Source organism: Antechinus flavipes, chromosome 1 (genome assembly GCF_016432865.1).
Source record: "Antechinus flavipes isolate AdamAnt ecotype Samford, QLD, Australia chromosome 1, AdamAnt_v2, whole genome shotgun sequence".
NCBI classification, from domain to species: domain Eukaryota; kingdom Metazoa; phylum Chordata; class Mammalia; order Dasyuromorphia; family Dasyuridae; genus Antechinus; species Antechinus flavipes.
Window position 1 is genome coordinate 725,294,669 of NC_067398.1, and position 18,758 is coordinate 725,313,426.

The 18,758-nt window shown below is 53.3% G+C and overlaps 1 protein-coding gene across 3 annotated transcripts; it reads left to right on the forward strand.

Moving 5' to 3' along the window:
* Positions 1-425: 425 nt before the first annotated feature.
* Positions 426-15,947, forward strand: LOC127545844 (zinc finger protein 135-like). Of its 3 annotated transcripts, none has more exons than XR_007949842.1 (5): positions 426-901; positions 7,810-7,919; positions 11,229-11,403; positions 11,838-13,021; positions 14,879-15,947. XR_007949842.1 is itself a non-coding variant. In XM_051973338.1 (5 exons), the coding sequence occupies exons 3-5, from the start codon at positions 11,282-11,284 to the stop codon at positions 14,895-14,897; spliced, it is 1,182 nt and encodes a 393-aa protein (XP_051829298.1). In that variant the 5' UTR covers positions 426-901; positions 7,810-7,919; positions 11,229-11,281; the 3' UTR covers positions 14,898-15,942. The 3 variants fall into 3 exon arrangements, 1 of the variants encoding a protein (XP_051829298.1); XR_007949841.1 differs by having other exon boundaries at positions 14,876-15,946; XM_051973338.1 differs by having other exon boundaries at positions 11,838-12,875; positions 14,876-15,942.
* Positions 15,948-18,758: the final 2,811 nt, after the last annotated feature.

Genomic DNA, 18,758 nt, shown 5'->3' on the forward strand with positions numbered 1-18,758 from the left:
GAGGGGCAGGGCCAGGCCTTGGGGAACTGCCACTGAGCCCGGGAGCCCCTAAAGGCGCTCTAGAAGGGCAGGCGTTCAGCACCACGGAGAGCTCCCCGAACTCTCTGGCTAGGACGCCATGCGGGGGGGCTGCACAGTCAGGGTCAGAACTCCCACCCCGGAGGGGCCCCAACTAGCGCTGCACACTATCCAAGGCTAGACACTGTCCAGGGCTGGACGGCCTCGTAGTCCTCTGGGAGAGTCAGCCCGCCACTCGAGCCTAAAATGGGACAGGGCAGAGGTGAAGCCCACAGGAGACCCCCGACCCAGAGCTCTGGCTAATGCTAGCCCGCTATTCATCCGTGAGCATGCGACTCCGGAGGGCTTCCTGGAGGAAGTGCCTCCTTCCTCTTACCCCCTCACCCCCCCCGCCCCCTCCCCCTGAACCTAAGGGAAAGGTGGGCTGCAGGGAGGCCAGGGCGTACACTCTTCTCAAGCCGCTCTGGGGGTCGCGGAAGCAGAAGTCTGAGGGGGGATCGCCAGGAGGCACAGATGGTTGGAGCTGTGGAGTGGTGAGTCTGGGTATGGGGGGGAATGCGCATCCTTCGGACAGCGTCACTGCACTACATTTCCCAGAATGCTTTGCCGATCCAGAATGGCTTTTACCATGGCAACAGTGGCAGGCGGGACACAAGAGAAGGCTGGAGAGAAGATGCTTCATGGGATTGGTCAAGAAGCGACGAGGGGCGGGGCCATAAGGGAGGCTGGCGACACCCCAGCGACTTCCGCTTCCTTCTTTGCTCCTCGCGGCTCCGCCATCAAACCGGTCCGGACCCCTGCCGACTTCGGATGTCCGCACCGTGTTCGGCTCCGCCGCGTACTCAGCCGCTGCCAGTGCCCAAGCCCTGCGTCCTGTGCCGGGGTGAGTGGGAGACTGGCTCCGGCTGCCCCGGGTAGTGTTTGGTTTCGAAGCTTTCCCAGGTCCCTGATCCTCTGGGGAGGGGGAGGGGTGCGGCCTTGAGGGAGGCGCAGGCGCAAGTCCACTCTGCGCCCGGCAGAAGGCCACGCCCCCTGGGAGCGGACGCGCCTATTGGTTGGGCCGGGAGGGGGCCAGAATCGGGAACCAATCACCAGGTTTGGGACCCTCCCCTGGTCCTTCCTTTCCCTCCTCCTTTCCTTCCCCCTCCCCGGTGCATCCCTGTCTCTCCCACCTTCACGGCCCCTTTCTCCCCTTCTGTCAGTCGGGACACGGCGATGAAGCGCCTCCTGCGCCCGGGACAGGGTGGGAGGCCCGGGCCTGCCCTGGACAAGCTTCCAGTCTAACGGGGGTGGGGGGGGGGGACCCCTGCACTGGCAGGACGCGGCGGGGGCGGGCACGGTCGGGCTGCCAGGCCCGGCACCCTCGGAGGTAGGGGGTGGGGCATGAAGGCCACGCGGGGTTTTGTTATGGGTCACGGCGGTGCTGGGCGGGGAATCCCCGGCGGCCCCCGGGTCCGGGTGCACAGACAGCCCCCCAGGGTGATGGTGTCAGCGGAGAGAAGGGACAGCTTCCCATTGGAGGGACAGCTCAGATTTGGGGAGGGGGAGAGGAGCCCGGAGGGGAGCCGGAGACACTGGGAGGAGAGTGCTGCGCCCCGCCCCCGCCCCCTCTTAGGAAGGGAGGGGGAGGTCACAGGGGAAAGTTAGGCTTTATTGTCGCCGCTCCGACCGCCGGAGAACACCAGAGAATTCGTTAGATCCCTGCCATGGGGGGAGAAGCCCCAGGCCCAGAGAGACCCCCGGGGAGAGGCTGGCGGAGAGCCGGGAAAGAGGAGTGTCCAGGGGGAGAGGTTGGGGTGGGTGAGGTTGCTGAGCGCCCCTCCTTCGCGGGGCCCCTCCTCCCTCCGTAGCCCCCTGCCCTCTCTGAGACGAGCCCCGCCCCTCCTTTTCTGTCCCCCCTTCTCTGTTGTTGCTCTCTAACATAGATGCCTTCTGGGGCAGTTTCCGCATCCATCCTCCTCCTCCACCCACCCCCCATTGGGAGCTTTCTCTTGTAACAAAGGGAAAAGCCGTTAAGCCAAACCCCGAGGGAGGGAGGCGGGCCCTGCCAGCTCCTGGTCCTCCCCCACGGTCCTCTCGGCCCTCCTTGCAGTCGCTGTGTGTCCTGCCCGGCCCTGCGAGGGGGGCCTCCCGTGGTGGCCTGGTCCCTGCTCCTGGGTGAGATTCCACCGCATTCAGGTACCCCCCTCCCCCCCAACATTTGCTGTTTCCAGCGCTTTTCTTAACCAAAGAGATGCTTTGAGATCCTGTTAGGGAACATCTGGGGCCCAGAAAGGCTGAAGAGGGAGCCCATGGACTGAGCGATGGCCTCTTCTTAGGCTGCTCTTTCCCCAGCTGCTGTTCCCCCTCCTTGCCTCCTCCCCCCCCCCCCCCTGGTTTGGTCTTTGCCAGTTTACTGGGTGGGAGGAGCAGCCTCCGAGTCTGATTTCTCCTATCAGAGAGTCGCAGGCGGCTTTCCCTTGGCTGTTAGAGTTGCAGTTTCTCTCCGGACAGCTGCTTGTCTCTGACCTCTTGTCTGCTGGGGGATGGCTCTTGGGTTCATGCATTTGCCTTGATAACTTGTATAATTTTGAGGATCTTCTCCCTTGGCCCCTTCTGACCTTTTTCCTTTGTCCTCCCCTTCTCAAAAACTGAAAATTCTTCCTCGGCTCCTTTTCCTCCTCCCCCTTCTCCTCCTGTCTCCCCACTCTGACAGTCATCTTTGTAGGATGGCCTTCTCTGTCCCCTGACTCTTCCTCCCTTTCCTGAAACTTCCTCTCTTCCCTCTCCCAGGCCCTTCCTCTTCCCCTTTAAGATCCTGACTTCTTTGTCTCTCTTGCCCCACCTTGGCTTTGGCTTTCCTTTTTTGGGACATGGGGATTGATTCCATTCGGTCGTCGCCCTACCCTGGCCTTGCTCAGGCTTGTGGAATGACTTTGGGTCTCTTTTTGGAAGTCTTGACATGTTTGGTCTGATGTTACAGACGTGCCCGGATCCCTTTGAACTCCTCTATGAAAGCTCTCAGAAGAAAGTAGGTGTCTGCCTGTAGCTGCCCCTCCCCTTCCTCTATATTTAAAGGAGATTTTTCTTAATTAAGAGAAATCTAAAAATCCTGAATATGCCTTTTCACGGCCCCTTTCTCGCATGGATGTCAGTGTAAGTGACTCTTGTGGTTCTGCTCCCTGCCCCCTGTCCCGACTGCTCTTGATAATCATCTCCGTCATCCCTCATCAACCCTTGTCATCCTTATCACCCCCCATTATCCTCCCTCATCCTGCCTCCCTGCTTCCTCATCCCTCACTTTGTTGGATTATGGGAACTGTTGGAGTACACGGGAGTCGCCTGACAGTGGCTGTTAGAGATCCAAGTTAGAATGGATCTCTTGTGAGAGGATGATACAAGGAGACTGAGAGGCTGTTGCTGTTCTCTGACCTCCCTGACTGAGAGGCCGTTGTCTGACCTCTCTCCTCTTCCCTCTGCCTCCAATTTATCTCATTCCTAGTCCCCAACACCTGCGTGAGTAAAGGCTGCCCCGCAGCTCCTACAGATGCTGTGATCCACAGCAGGGGAGGCTCTCGGAGGACTGACCTGCCCCTTAACGTCATTTCTCACCATTCTCCCAACCCCTTCTCTCCTGGCTTTTTGCATTCGTTCCTTGTGATGTCGGTTGGTGCACATGGGACCCACCTGCTGCATGACATCCCTTCCTGCTTCAGCTATTTACTAGTGGTGTGCCCTCACCTCTCAGGGATAATTGTAGTGATAGCATTTAAAGAGCACTTTATGTTTGCCAAAGCCTCTTGCCCATTTGCTCTCCCTTCACCTTCACAGCCACCCTGGAACTTGGTGCTCTTATTAGTCTCATTTTGCAGATGGTGAAACAGAGGCAGAGGATGTAAGGTGACTTTCCCAGGGTCTCAAGAGTGGAACTTGGGGCTTCCTGATCTCAGGGTTGTGCATCACTTAGGATTCTGTAAAGCTAGATGCTCTTGACCTGATTGTGGATGTGGGAATTGATTTCATTCTGCTCCTTCCCCTCTGTACCATTTCACTCAAGCCTTCGCCAAATTATTTGAGCTTTAACTTCAGTTAAAGCTTCCCTGGATGCCTCATGTACTTTATTTCTTGTGGAATGATAATATTTCATTGCGTGTGGTAACCAAAATTTGTTCAGTCTAGCTCCTCCTCCGGTCAGCAGGTGCCCATTTTATTTCCAGTTTTTTCCTACCACAGAGGCTGCAAAATCTCTGATTTGCTTTTTTCTCTCCTCCACCTCTGCTGCCATCCTGGTGCAGACCCTCACCTCTTCCCACCTAGACTATGGCAGGAGCTGTTGGGGTGGGGGTTGGGGGGGTCTGCTTACCTCCAGTCCCTTTCCACTCCAGTCCACCCTCCAGTCAGCCCCCAAATGAACATCACCCCCTATTCAAGAAACTCAAGTAACTCCCTATTGCCTCCAGGAGCAGATACAAAGTGCTCTCTGACATCCAGAGCCCTTCATAACTCCCTCCCCATCCCTTTGTAGTCGCCCGATAACCACCACAGCCTCCTGGCTGCTCCTCACACATAACATTCCCATCTCTCTACCCCTGGGGTTTTCTCTGGCTGTCTCCTAGCCGCATCTCTGCTAATAACTTCCTTAACTTTCTCCAATTCCAATTGAAATCCTGTTTTCTCTAGGAAACCTGAACCCTCATTTTTTGTGCTTTCCCTCTATTGAACAGTTCCTGGGCTGCTTCCCCAGCCTGCTGTGCAGAAGGTTCCCAGCCCAGAAAAGAGCTTTTCTCCTCTGCTCTCCCCTCCCTCCAGCTGCCACCTCAACCTTCCTCCTCTTCCCTCCTTCCTTATATTGATGGCTTTTGTTTTTAGAGCAGTCCCTAACTGCCTCCTTCCCACCCTCCACTCCCACCCTGCCCCTTCCCTTGGATTGTAACACAGGGGAAAATATTCTGTCCAAGCAGCCACCAGGGCCAGGTTCAGGAGCAGGATCAGGACCAAGGCCAGAGTCAGGACCAGGTCAGGACCAAGGTCAGGGCCAGAGTCACCACTAGGACCAGTATCAGAGTCAGGACCTGGGCAAGGGCCAGGGCCAATGGCCGAGTCTTGTTTGACAGCTTACGGAGCACTCCATACCATTCTCCATCTTCCATCCTCCAGTGGGGGGAGGGAGGGGAGAGGGAAAGGGGGTGATGGGGTCGGCAGTCATAGAAACACCCAGCCCCTTCTGTGACTGTGGCTGTGTCCGGGGCCTTTCTTCTCTCTTTGGCCGGCTGAGGGCTCTGGACCCTGGGTTGGTCCCTCGCTCTTTTCCCAGAACTCTCCTCATCCCTTCTCTCCTGAACTTTCAGTTAGTTTTTTCAAGTCAATTTCCGTTGATTTCTTGTTCCGCCTGCTTCCACTTCTCTTCTACTTCCAGTCGTCCCATAAAACAGACTTGGCAGGCGGCGTTTTATTGCTCTCAGGTTCCATCCTCGCCCTTCTCTGCCGCTAGATCCATCTCCCCCTGACAAAGAAGAACCATACCGAGGGGCCCCTCGGCGCAGCGACCCTGGGGTGTCCAGCTTCGGCCTCCCTGATCTCCCCCTTCCCTGCGACTGCTTCTCACTCCCCACCCTTCCCGTCTCTGATGATGCTCCCTACCCTTCACCTCATGCTCCCTGCCCAGCTGTTGGAAGCCGGCCCTCCTCCTCCCAGCCGGCCAGCCCTCTCAGGACGCCTGTGAGCTCTTGATTGCAGTCAGGTGGCCTCTCAGTGTTCATCCTTGCTGTTCTTTCTTCCAGGGGCCTGCCTTGGTGGTTCTCCTCTGTTTGACTGGGATCCAGGGCTCTTCCTTTAACAAGACCCTCTACCTGCTGTCTCCACTGAGCCTCCTCCCGGGCCTCCCTGCCCCTCTCAGGTCTCTCCTTAACACAGCTGCCCCACTGATGCGGCTTCCCAGCTTGAGGAGCTTCAGGGACTCCTGTGGCCTCGAGGGGCAAAGGCCAGCTTCTGTCGTTGGCTTTTTAAGCCTTGACAATCTGGCTTTAGCCCGGGGCGAGGCGAGCTGGACGCCTTTTCTCCCTTTGCCTTCTAGCCAAACAGGACAGCTTGCTGCTCTGAGATTTCTCAGCCCCTTGGCTTTGTGGCCTCCACCTTCCCCCCCACCCCCATGCCAGGACCTTCCCTTCCCTTCCAGGCTCACTCAGGCCCTCTGCTCTACACTTTAGCAGGACTTGTAGCCTGGGAGTCTTGGGAGCTGGCAGAGGAGCCTCTCTCATGGGCCCCTTTCTCCCCAGCTCCTTCCCCAGAGGATGCTGCCCTTCCTTATTTGGGAGGACCATTGAGTAAGACAGACTCACTACTACGGTCCTGATGGGTGGGGCTCATCCACTGTTAAGGGAGTGGGATTCTCCTTCCTGAAATAACATCTCTGCCCGTCTATCGAGAGTCCAGAGCTTTCCCCCGGGGTGGGGGGGGAGGAGGAGGAGGAGGGCCTGGGCTTCAAAGTGGCAGAGACAGAAAGTGGAGCACTGCATGTGAGTGACTCCCTAACTTGTGTTTAAAAAAGCAATCCTGGGGCAGCTAGGTGGCGCAGTGGATAGAGCACCAGCCTTAAAGTCAGGAGGACCCCGAGTTCAAATCTGGCCTCAGACACTTAATACTTCCTGGCTGTGTGACCCTGGGCAAGTCACTTAACTCCAATTGCCTCAGCAAAAAAAAAAAAAAAAAACACGGCTGTGTTTCCTTCACATTGGTCTCTGTAATCCAAGGCAATTTTATAATCAGCTGCCCAGAAGAAGGTGCCTGTAGTTATTTCCCTCCTCCTGAACTTTTTGCAATCTGACTTCTGACTCCAGCTCTCAGGGACTTGGTGACTGCCAGCAAGAAGGCCCAAGTGCCCCAATTCTGTTCTGCTTCTCTTTTATTTCCCAAAGAGGAGGATTTTTTCCCTAAATAAATCAGAACCAAAATGAGGTCCAGCGGAGACCCCGAATGCCATGCCGATCACCAGATTGAAGGGTTTAGGTTTCAAAGGGCAGTCAGTGATCATTAAAAAAGCTTAGAGATCTACTGGGATGTCTGTGGCCCCTGGGCCAGTGGGCTCCACGGCTGGCTCTCTGTCCCTGGCAGATTCCTCAGACATGGCAGTTTGGGGTAGTGGATGGGGAGCCAGCCTCCGTGTCCAAGAGGGCTCTGTGCCATGGGCCATAGAGCAGAGGAGGAGCTGGTCCCCCTTAGGGTCGAGAAGTGCCTTCCGTGTATCCGGTCTCTGTCTTGCACACACTTGGCGGTTTGCATGTTGGCTCCCCTGTTCCAGGGGAAGGCCTTTGAGGGCAGTGACTGGGTTTTTGCCATGTTTTATATGAAACACAGCAGGTGCTTAATCGATGTTTATTGACCGTTGCCAAGAGAATTTGGCCTAGATCTCCTGGGAAAACCAAGAGCATTAGAAAAGGCGGCTCAGGATGATCCAACAGGAGCACTTGGAGCTGGACTCACCCTGTCTCTTTAATTGAAAAAGCCTCAGGGCTATGCCTGGGGTCAAATGCAGATGAGGCTGGGCGACAATAGACTTCCATAAAGCCAGCATGCAGGTCAGCTTGGGGTCCCAGGAGGCCCTTCTTAGTTCCCCATTTTTGTCAGTGGCAGAAAGGTAGAGCTAGCGGGCTTGTTACACTTGTGGAGGATCGGAGAGTTAATATTCGTATGAGGCAGCGGACACAGTAAAGATCCTACGAGGAAAGGATGATCGGCCTGATCAACACACCAAATCTTTACTGAAATGGACAGCAGGGTCTACACTTGAGCTAAATAAACCTTTTAACTTTGCAGGTAGAGGCTGGCCAGATGGACCCACGCAAGAGTTGTGGAAACGAGCTGGTGCAGGTGGTTATAACAACGTGAACTAGGGATAAATGTGCACTTGGGTTCACAGAGTCAAGGTAGGAGGAGGAGTCGTGGTTAGAGACTTTGTCCGAAAAAGCTTTGGGGGGTTGTGAATGTGCCTCTCAGAGAACGTAGTTCGCCTTTGTGACAGGGCAGCCAGGGAAGGTCAGGGATCCTTGGGGTGCAGCTGAGAGTCACAGTAAAGGCCACCTCCCAGGGCTACTCTGAGATAACAATCTTAAAGGCGCAGCCCAGCGCCTGGCACTAGCTATGGTTTGACCTTCTGCTTGAAGAGGACCAATGATGTCACCCTGTGGGGGTCAAGGTGCAGTGTGTTCAGCCGTGACCAATCAGTTCAGTCTGAGCTTGGAAGGCTCTGCCACAAGGCCGGACACAGATAATCCATCTGAACACTTGGAATGAAGCTATCTGGAACAGAGTGAACACTATTAACTATTGCAATAAAAGGCTTGGTTTATTTATAATAAAGCTCTTTCCCCAATATCCTGTAGACTCAGAAAATCCGTTACTAGCCACGCTAACAGAACCTGCTTTCATCTCAGTCAAATCTGTTTTTGGAAACTCATTGGAAAGTTTTTTTGTTTTTTTTTTTAAGAGCACTGGAACTCTTCTTTTGGAAGAAGTGTAGTGGTCCCTCTCAAAGGAAACAGGGGGAGGGGAAACGGCTGGCAGAAGGACTTAATTCCTTAAGCAGCAATTTAGATCATAACCTGTCCAAGCCCACTCATATTTTGCTACTTAACTCTTTCTCCCTGGTGGTTTAAAAAAGGAAAATGGGGTATTTTACTTAGCAGCCAGTGTTTCAGAACCCTCCTATTAAGGGGCTTCTGTGGGAGCCCCAAAGGAACAAGGTGAGGTAAAACAGAGAAGGGAGGGAGATCTCTTTGGCCCGTTTTGCTCTTTCAGATGTCTGGTTTAAATTAAGTCACAGCTGCCCTGAGCTTTATGCATTTTATGCCTTTATTTATTTATGCGTTTAATGTATTATGGGGCTAATGTAGTTCTAGCACCTCTGACAGGACTTTCTCAGGTCTTTGCGGGGCTTCTCATCCACCTTTGGTGCTTACCTATCCCCCTGCTCTCACTTGTGGTTCCAAGAGGTGGTAATAATGCCAGCATTGACTTTTTCCAACTGTTCTTACCTTAATCATTTGAATAAAGCAGTAATATCTGAGGTAATAATTCAGAATTGTTTCAGTTTTCATTTCTTCTTTGAAATGTTGGTTGTTAGTTTGCATTTCTTTAAAAAGCTGTTTCTTTTTTTAGACCACTGAGCCATGGGGAGGTGGTTCTTTGTCTTACAGATTTATGTCAATTCCCTATAAATTTTGGATTCAATTCAGTAAACATTTTTGGTAGTCATTATCAAGTCATTTATTTATATTTATTCTTAAATGAATGTTTTTCTGTGGGAGTTTTTTTTTTAATCATAGCTTATTACTTTCAAAATGTACACATGGATAATTTTTAACATTCATCTCTATAAAACCCTGTGTTCTATTTTTTCCCCTCCCTTTCTCCCACCTCCTCTAGTTGGCAAGTGATCCAATATATATATATATATATTAAACATCTGCAAGTCCTCTATATGCATTTCCATAAATATCATGCTACACAAGAAAAATCAGATCAAAAAGGAAAAAAAAAAAGCGAGAAAGAAAACAAAATGCAAGCTAACAGCAAAAAAGAGCAAAAAATTATGTCGTGGTCCACATTCAGTTCCCATTGTCCTCTCTCTGGGTGTAGATGGCTTTCTTCATCCCAAGACCACTGGAACTAATCTAAATCAGTAAACATCGAGCATGTCCTATATACAGACATTTTGCTAGGCACAGGGTGTACACACACACACACACACACACACACACACACACACACACACACACACACACCCCTTCTTCCCTCCCTTCCCCCAACAAGCCAATAACAGTTCCTACTTCTCAGAAGCTCCCCTTCTTCTAGGAGGATACAGTAGATTTATACACAAATACGTTCAACCCGTATGAAATCATTTCAACATGGAGAAAATGCTAATAAGTAAATGTGGGGGATCTGGAAGAGCCTTTTATGGAGGTATCAGTCCTGAGCTGTATCTTAAAGGTTACTAGGTCTTCTATGAGGTTGAAGAAGAGAATGCAAAGGCATTCGGTTATGGGAGTTCGGTGATGGGCACTTCCAGAGCACAGGGCTCTTTGCCAGAAAACACATGATTTTAAGACAAATGTGACCTCCTCAGAGCTTTTACCCATCAGCCACTTCTGCTACAAAATAGAAGATGGACTTAGCCCTTTTTGTAGGGGAGTGGTGGGCAGTGGTGAAAAGAGCACAGGATTTAGGACTAAAAGAACTGGGCATGACTGGTCTAGAGAAGGGAAGACCAGCAAAGAAATGACAGGCTTCAAGTATTTGAAGGGTTGTGACATGGAAAAGTGATTTGACATCTTCCATTTGGTCACAAAGGGCAGAACCAGGAATTGTGGGTTTAGTGTGCAAGGAGGCTAATTTAGAAGCTGAATGCCAGGGGAAAGTTCCTAATACTTAGATTTGTCCAAACATGGATCTCTTGAGAAGTAGTAGGCTCCCTCTCCCTCCTTGGTGGTCTTGAAGGGGACTGGGCAACCACTTGTTGGGTTTTTATGGCAGAAATTCCTTTGATGAGTTGGATTAAGACCATTGAGGCCTTTTGCCCCTTTGTTTCTATGAGTCAAAAGATAACCCAATTTAACATTTATTGGTGGTGTAAGTTGAGTAAGTTATTAAATAAATAAATCTTAAGTCCCAGTTTCCTCATTTGTAAAAGGAATAACTGACTGACCTTAGAAAGTTGGTATGAGGATTGTGAAAGCTTTTTATCAACTATACCTGATTGTTTCTTGATTTTTATTTATATTATAGATATAAATGTGTAGTGTGTACCCCCTTGGAAGTCAGAAAACCTTTTGCTAATAACATATAAAAGCTGTACAAACTGAGCAAATCTTCTAATCTCAGCTAACTCTCTTAGAACTGAGTTCCTCTGTTGGGGAAAGGAAATTTCCTCACTCTACTGGTGGTTTTCTGAACCAGTAAAATTACAAGTCCTGTCCTCTATCCCATCCATCCAAAAAGGGGGATTATACAAATTTAAATTATCATTAAAATTGTTTTAAAGAATTATTAAAACTTTAAAATTATTAAAGTTGTTAAATGATATTTTTTAAAATGATCAGTTTTTGTTCTACACTGTGAAGTTTCACAGTACTATTTCTTAATGGCAGATGGAGAAGGCAAGACTAAGTAAGCAGGATTTGCCTGTATCTCAGCAGGAAAAGGAGAGACTTACTTACATTTGTTATTTCTTTCAGATTGGGAGGTGGCGCCTGAAACCAAGGAGTGAGCTACAAAGCTGGGCTTCTCTATGGAACAGTCATCTCAGGAAATACTCACATGGGATCGCCCCTGTGTTTCTAGTTTGGGAGAAACTTCAGAATGTGATGCCAGGCTAGAGAAACAGCCAAGAAAAGTGGTGAGACATCCCAGGTAAGTAAAAAATTCACCCTAAGGGAAATTCCTGAAAGCACTGAAATTGCCACGGAAGCAATGAAAGTAATAACTTTGGGTTAGGGCCAAGCCATCTTCCAAAGGAAAGGAAATTTATAGGAATTTAAAAAAAAAAAAAAGCTTTCTAAGGGAAAGAGCTCCAGGGTTAATTCATACATTTAGTTTGGGTCCAGTGATAGATTCAGAAACACAGATTTAGAGAGAGAATGAAAGGGCTCAGACTGGAGAAAAACTCAGAAGGCTCTCAAGTTGTAAGTGCTCTAGAATCTGCTCTAAAGTACGGTGAAAGTGGGAAATCCTTCATTAGGATTCAGTCCTTTTAAATATTATTGGATCCATACTGAAGGGAGATCTTGTGAATGTAGTATGTGTCGAAAGCCACTAACCACAACCTTTCCGTTACTTCCCCGCAGACTTGGTCCTGGAGAGAAACCTTATAAATGTAACGAGTGTGGGAAGGCCTTCCGACAGAGCTCACAGCTTATTGTACACCACAGAATTCACACTGGGGAGAAACCTTATGAATGTAGTGAATGTGGGAAGGCCTTCCGAGAGAGCAAAGAACTGATTCGACACCAGAGAATTCACACTGGAGAGAAACCTTACGAATGCAAAGAATGTGGGAAGGGCTTCAGAGAAAGCAAAGAGCTCACTCGACATCAAAGGATTCATACTGGAGAAAAACCCTATGAATGTAAAGACTGTGGAAAGGCTTTCAGGCGGAGAACTGGACTTAATGAACACCAGAGAATTCACACTGGGGAGAAGCCTTACGAATGTAATGAATGTGGGAAGGCCTTCCGCAGGAGAACCGGACTTAATGAACATCAGCGAATCCATACTGGAGAAAAACCTTATGAATGTAATGAGTGTGGGAAAGCCTTCCGTGAGAGCAAAGAACTTATTCAACACCAGAGAATTCACACAGGGGAGAAACCTTACGAATGTAAAGAATGCGGGAAGGCCTTCAGGCGGAGCACAGGACTCACGGACCATCAGAGAATTCACACTGGAGAGAAACCTTACGAGTGCAATCAATGTGGCAAGACCTTCCGCTGGAGAACAGAGCTTACCTCTCATCACACAATTCATACCGGAGAGAAGCCTTATGAGTGCAGCGAATGCGGGAAGGCCTTCCGCCTGAGCGCCCACCTCATCCAGCACCGGAGTATTCACACCGGAGAGAAACCTTACGAGTGTAACGTTTGTGGGAAGGCCTTCCGCTGGATCACGGGACTGGCTTCCCATCACAGAATTCACACGGGAGAGAAGCCCTATGAATGTAACATCTGTGGGAAGACCTTCCGCCAGAGTACCCAGCTTTCCAGACATCACAGAATGCACACTGGAGAGAAGCCCTACGAATGTACTGAGTGCGGGAAGGCTTTCTGCCTGAGCACCCAGCTTATTCAACACCAGAGAATTCACAACCGCATGAAGCCTTTTGAATGGTAAGGCCTCCCAAGGTGAGGGACCTGAGGTCTGGTGCACGTGGAGAGCGCCCACTGAAGTTTGGAGAATCCCAACTAAAGGAAGCCCTTAAAGATCAAAGCCCAGTCAGACTCCCCGCCATGGCCGCCAGCTCAGCCTTCAGAAGGTAGCCACTTCCCTCCTCTCTCCCCTCCAATGAGACCCAAAAGGGACTCGAGGAAGTGGTGGCAGTCTGACCCCATCTGCTCCTTAGACCATCTGTCAGTCATCCCCTGCCCTCTTCTCCCTGCTTCAGATCTCAGGGGAGCAGGCTCCTTGCTAAGGTCAAACCCTCCGCCTCCCACTGGGTCTCCTCCCCCTCACCTGTTCCCCCCCCCCACTCCCTCAGGCATTTTCAGCCCCTCCCTCTTCACCGGCTCCACACCTGCTGCTTACCAACAAGTCCGGGACCTGCCTCCTGAATTCTTGAGGCTGATGAGCCCCCTCCTCCATCATCTTCCCCCAGGGCCCCCAGGCTTCAGCTCTTGTTCTGTTTCTGTCAGCCCACTCCTCTCCTCTGGTCCTTTGGGGGAAGCAGCCTCTGGAGAAGCGGGGCCGCGGGGTCTGGGTCGCAGGAGACTCCCAGGGGGCTCCTCACCTCCTCCTGCTGCCCAGCGGGGCCCCAGGCTCGGGGGAAGAGGGAGGAGGGAGTCATTGAAGGGGGCCCCCTGAGAGTCCCCAGAAGCCCGAGGGGTCACTGCAGGATGGCACGGAGTGGGAGCTTTGGGAGGGAGTCCTTGTGGGAGGGACCCAGGGGATCTGTGAGCGGGAGGGAGCGAGAAAGGCGCCTTAGGTATCGCGTCAGGAGGGTGACGTGCGCGTGTCTGTGCGCGCGCCGTCGGACACCCCCTCCCCCCCAAAGTCCTGAGTCCTGGACGCAGCGCTGCCCCTCCCCCCGCACCTTCCGGAGCATTTCCGCCCTCCTCCCTGTCACCCAGTCCTTCCGGTTCCACCTGGGGTCCCGCCTACACCTGTGTGGATGGTACAGCTGCCACTCAGAGGCTCTATTTCCTGGCCCTCCCTCTGTCCCCACGGCCCTGCCGACTGGTCCAGGCAGCCGTCGGTGACTCCCTGTGGCCCACGGAGTGATTGTCAGACTCCGGTTGACCGGCATTTAAAGTCTTCCGGGGTCGGGTCCCCAGCCACAGCCCCCTCGAGCCCCCCTCGGCCCCGCCCCCATGGGGGTCTCCCGGACACGCCCCAGGCCGCGGCCCCTTTGCTTTGGCCCGTGGCGCTTTCTCCCTTCCCCCACCCCCAGACCTCCCGTAGCACTTTGTTTCTCCTGTGATCTTTTGTCCGGCCGCGTCGGTGAGGAGGGGGCCCGAGCTTTCCTTAAGCCTCGTGTGTCCCCAGCCTCGGGCTCTCCACTGGTGACTAAGAAGCGTCGGCCGAGTGGACTTCAGTGTCCGACTGAAGGTCATTGAATTCAGGCCGCTAAGCCGGGACTTTAAGTGCTCCGGCCTCCAAATCCCCTCCCTCCGCTTCTCTTCCAGGGACTGGAACTTCCCCAGGAGCATTTTCCTCATTGACCCGAAGGAACTTACAATTGGCAGCCGCTCCGCTAGCGCGGGAGCCCTGGTTAGGTTGGGCTCCTGTCCCCTACCCTCGCTGGCCGGCGGGCATCTGGGATGGGGGGGCGGGGAGGGGGGTAGCGAAGAACGAGGCTTTTCCACAGGCGCGGGCAGCTACGGTCGCGGGCAAGAACAAGGCCCCGTTGGGCGCCCGCATCATTTTTTTCATGTTTGAGTCGATGTGAGATAAGGGGGAAGGAAAAGAGGTTTGTAGCTTTGGTCTCCCATTCGGGGAACATCTCAGAACTTAGAGATGGTGGAGGAGGTCTGGAAAGGAGAAGGAAGGAGAGGTGATTTTGGAGCAAGTGCAAAAGGGCGGATCTGGGGAGGTACGGGGTATTTTGCAGCACCCTCCGAGTCTTTCTGAAGGATGGAGGAAATGGCCATTTTCCCCTTTTCCCTTCTTCCAGTAGCTTCCTGCTCTCCCCATGAAGGACCTCGGTGTTCACAGGCCACGGCTCCTAACGTCCCGGGAGGATGAAGTGTCCTGTCAGCTGAAAGGCTCACGGAGAACCTTGGCCGTTTGATCAAAGAATGTGACCCGAGCGGGTCTTGCAGCAGCACAGATTATCCCTAAGCACTGAAAATTGTCCAAATGTAAGCTAAGTTATGTAACCTGGAGCGCTACAAAGCACTTTCATAGACTCGAGCCTTTCAAGGTCCCGGAGGCCGTCCTCATCTGTCCCCAAACAAGAATCTCCCTTGGATGCACCCGACAAGTGGCCTTCCAGCGCTTCCGGTGAACCCCGAGACTCCCCCCACCCCCCTGACAAAATGACCAAAAAAAGGGCACAGTTTGGAGACGGGACATGGAAAGAAGGGCAAGCACAATAATACGCTGTCGGTCCAAATGTTTTCGCAGGCAGGTTGGAGTTCCGGTGAGCCTGTCCTTGCCGGCAGGCCTTTGTCCCGAGGGCATCCGAGCTCTCCGAGGCTCACAGCACTTTCCCAAGAGCGGGTCTGCTAGGGAATGACTACACAGAGGCGGCCTCGGGAGCGGGAAGGCCCGGGTCTGAGTCCCACTTCCGGCCGCGCGCCCGAGGCTAGAGAAGCTGCTTTAACAAAGGCGGCTCTTTCTGCAGTCCCTGGCCCCTGGGAAGCCCAGCTCTCGTCTGTGACGGGCAATGACAGATTTTTAGAATTTTCAAGGACGTCTGAACTGGCGCCGAGCGGAGAACGCAGGAGCGAGAGGAGGCGAGCTCGGCTTTGGCGATGGCAAGGACGGCTGCAGTGAGATCTGAGCCTGGCCAGGCTCGGGCTGGTCTCAGCGATGGCCGTCTCTGGCCGGAGGCGGGGGCGCAGCTGCGGCCGGGGCTGAGTTTGCTTGGCTGTATTTATTTATTAGGAGCGGCGCTTCTGTAATTGGTGGGAAGAGGGGATGGGCGGGAGTGACAGGGACGTTAAAACCGGGGAAGGGGATCAATAAAACACTGGGAAAGAAAGGCGCCGTTTCTCTGACCAGACCATGGATCATCCGGCCTACAAGAGGTGAAAGGTTACCGCTGCTTTACAGAGAAACAGGTTCTGGTTGGTGCATTACGTGATCTCACAGCCCGGGTTCTAGGCTGAAGGTAACGTTTCAGGCCGGGCTTCACGCTTCCCAGACCCTACTGTCTGTGTGTCAAGCAGGTAAATCTATCCGGGGCTGGTTGGGGCTGCCTGCCGGGAGACCCGGGAGTAAGTGCCATCCTTGGGGGAGCCAATAGGGAATCACGAATGAGTCTCTACGTCATTTCCTACCAGAGGCGTCTTCTGAAGCGTATTTGGGGGGGCTGGGTGGGGAGGGGGGAGACAGCAAGCCCACCCCTCTAAGCCCTCGTAATAGTAAAGCTGAACCCCGCGTCTCCAGCAGGCTCAGCAGTCCGATCTGTTGGCCAGACTGGAGCGAGGGATCGTGCTCGGGAGGTCGGGGCTTTAGGGGCAGATGGAGAGCGATGGCGCACAGAAGCTTAACGAGCCCTTGGTGGCTGCGAGTGGGAGACACTCCGCTGCTAGTGGCCGGGGGCGGATTCTAAGCCGGGTCCCAGGCAGGAAGACAGCAGAGGGGCCTGGCTTCAGACAGGAGTCCTGGCTGGGGGAGGTGCTGGCGACCGGATGTGGGGAGAGAAGTGGAAGGGGACCAGGCCGGGGAGCGGGCAGAATGGTGGCTGTGGAGGGGCCGGGAGGCTCTCCGGGACGTTGCGGGGCTGTCGGCACCTCCACCACACTCTGGGAGCTGGGCTGGGACCGAGCCCGGGGCGCTGAATGTTCCCATGTTCCCTGCCTCTGTGGACACTGGGGGAGGGGGCTGTGGGTAAGTCACTTAACCCCAATTGCCTCACAAAAGGGAAACAAAAAAGAAGAGATCCCAGGTTGAGCCTCCGTCTCAGAACCATGAGATGGAGAGTGGAGGGCGTCCTGGTTGGAGCTGGGACCTGGGTCCTGACAAAAGGAACATTGTTAGGTTTGGGTCGCTGACCTAGACATTGTTGAAAATTACCCAGAAGAAACGGGGGCCCCAGGATGTTCTTCAGCAGCCGGGTCCTCTGCTGGCTGGAAGAGCCGCGGGCAGGGCTAAGTAGGCTCTGGGACTGTCGGAAGGAGCGCCAAAGCCGGGCTCTGCCCAGGACTCTGCTCCCACAGGCTTTCTCCGCCCTGCCGTGGAGTCGGGCGCTTTCCCGGGCCTGAAGGGGCGCCGGCTCCCCAGGCTTCAGCGCCAACAAAGGTTCCGGGACCGCATTCCCCGACCCTGGTTCCCAAACCAGACCGACCATCTTAGCTTCTCCTCAGGTTCTGGGAGTGAGGGAATGGAATGATCCCAATTCAGAGCTGCCCAGTTCACATTCAGTGTCCCAGAGCGCAGAACCCAGCTTTGAGGGAAAGGGGGCATTCCGGCCAAGCTCCACACCCCCGTGGCTTTTTAGGATGCCCCTGGTCCCTGCCAGTTTGAGCTGCCTTGTTGGGCTAAGATGGGTCAGAGATCCTAAGAGCCCCGTGGGGCAATGTTATGGTCCCAATTTTGTCCTTACTCCTCCCAAATGCTTCTTCACACGAGGCAGGTCCTGGAGGTTGTTACTTCATACCAGGTTACTAGGAAAATTAGGTTCCCTTCTCTCTCTTTCTCTTTTTTTTTTTTTTTTTTTTTTTTGTTTCAACGTGGCATTTTTATTGAATGGGACATCTCAGGGGGGGAGGGTCACGTAGCAGAACATTCCAGGTCTCACTTAAACCCATCCCTCAGGGAACTGGAGGTCCAGATGCAAATCTGATCTCCCAAGGACCCGTGGCGGAAAAGACGGGGGTGAACAAGGGCTAGAAAATGTAAGGGAGGCAAGTGAAGTACATGGATCATGGGATGAGGAAGTGGGAGGGTTTGAGGGACCAGATACTTTCCCTCTGAGAGCTTTCACTTGCACCGAATAGACCTTGCACATACATGGCCATCTGCTGTTTCCCCCATTGGAAGCTTGAGAGCAAGGACTGTGTTTCTGCCTCTGTATCCCCGGTACTTTGCACAGTGCCCGCCACAGGTGCCTAATGCTCACCGAAGCGCCTCTGGGCCTCTGTAGGCGGCAGGGGCCAGACCCGAGTTGAGAATTCTGGAACAAGCCAGTCTAGCAGCGGTCGGAGGGGGCCAGCGAGGAGGATGAAGGCCTCAGCATCCTGCCACTTTTCCAGAGGACAACGAGGTGCCCTTGGAACAGCCAGAGGTTTGGGCTTCCTCTTGGTGCCCTGGAGCAAGGGCTGAGCAGCCCCCGCACCCCTGGGACTTCTGGGACTCCTTAAGGACAAGCGATGTACCAAGGAAAGGCAACGTTGGGACTCCTGGACCAGAGGTCCCTGATGAGCCTCAGCGAAGGCGAATCTCCTCCAGGAGAACCAGGACTTCCAAACCCCGTCAGCCGTGGTCTTCCCCTGTCCCCCTCCCCGTGTGATTGGGCTGTGAGAGCACTGCAACACCTACAGCAGGGAGCATCCTGGCCGGGGCTGCTGGGCTGCAGAAGGAAACCCCCTCGACAGTCGGGGTCACCGTTAAAACTCTGAAGGGAGATGGCTTCCCTTTGGGGGCTGGTCCTGATGCCCCGGGGAGGGAGCCCCTTTTATCTAAGGTAGTTGTACGTAGGGCAGGTAGATGCACAATGGATAGAGTCAGCAAGAGCCGAGTTCAGATTCCTTCCGGCTGTGTGACTCTGGGCAAGTCATCGGACCCTCTATTACAAGCCTGGTAACAGACAAGTGATCTAGTATGACAAGAGGCCTTAATGCTATGTTAGTCATTATCAGCATATCAGCAATAACAATGGTATACATTAT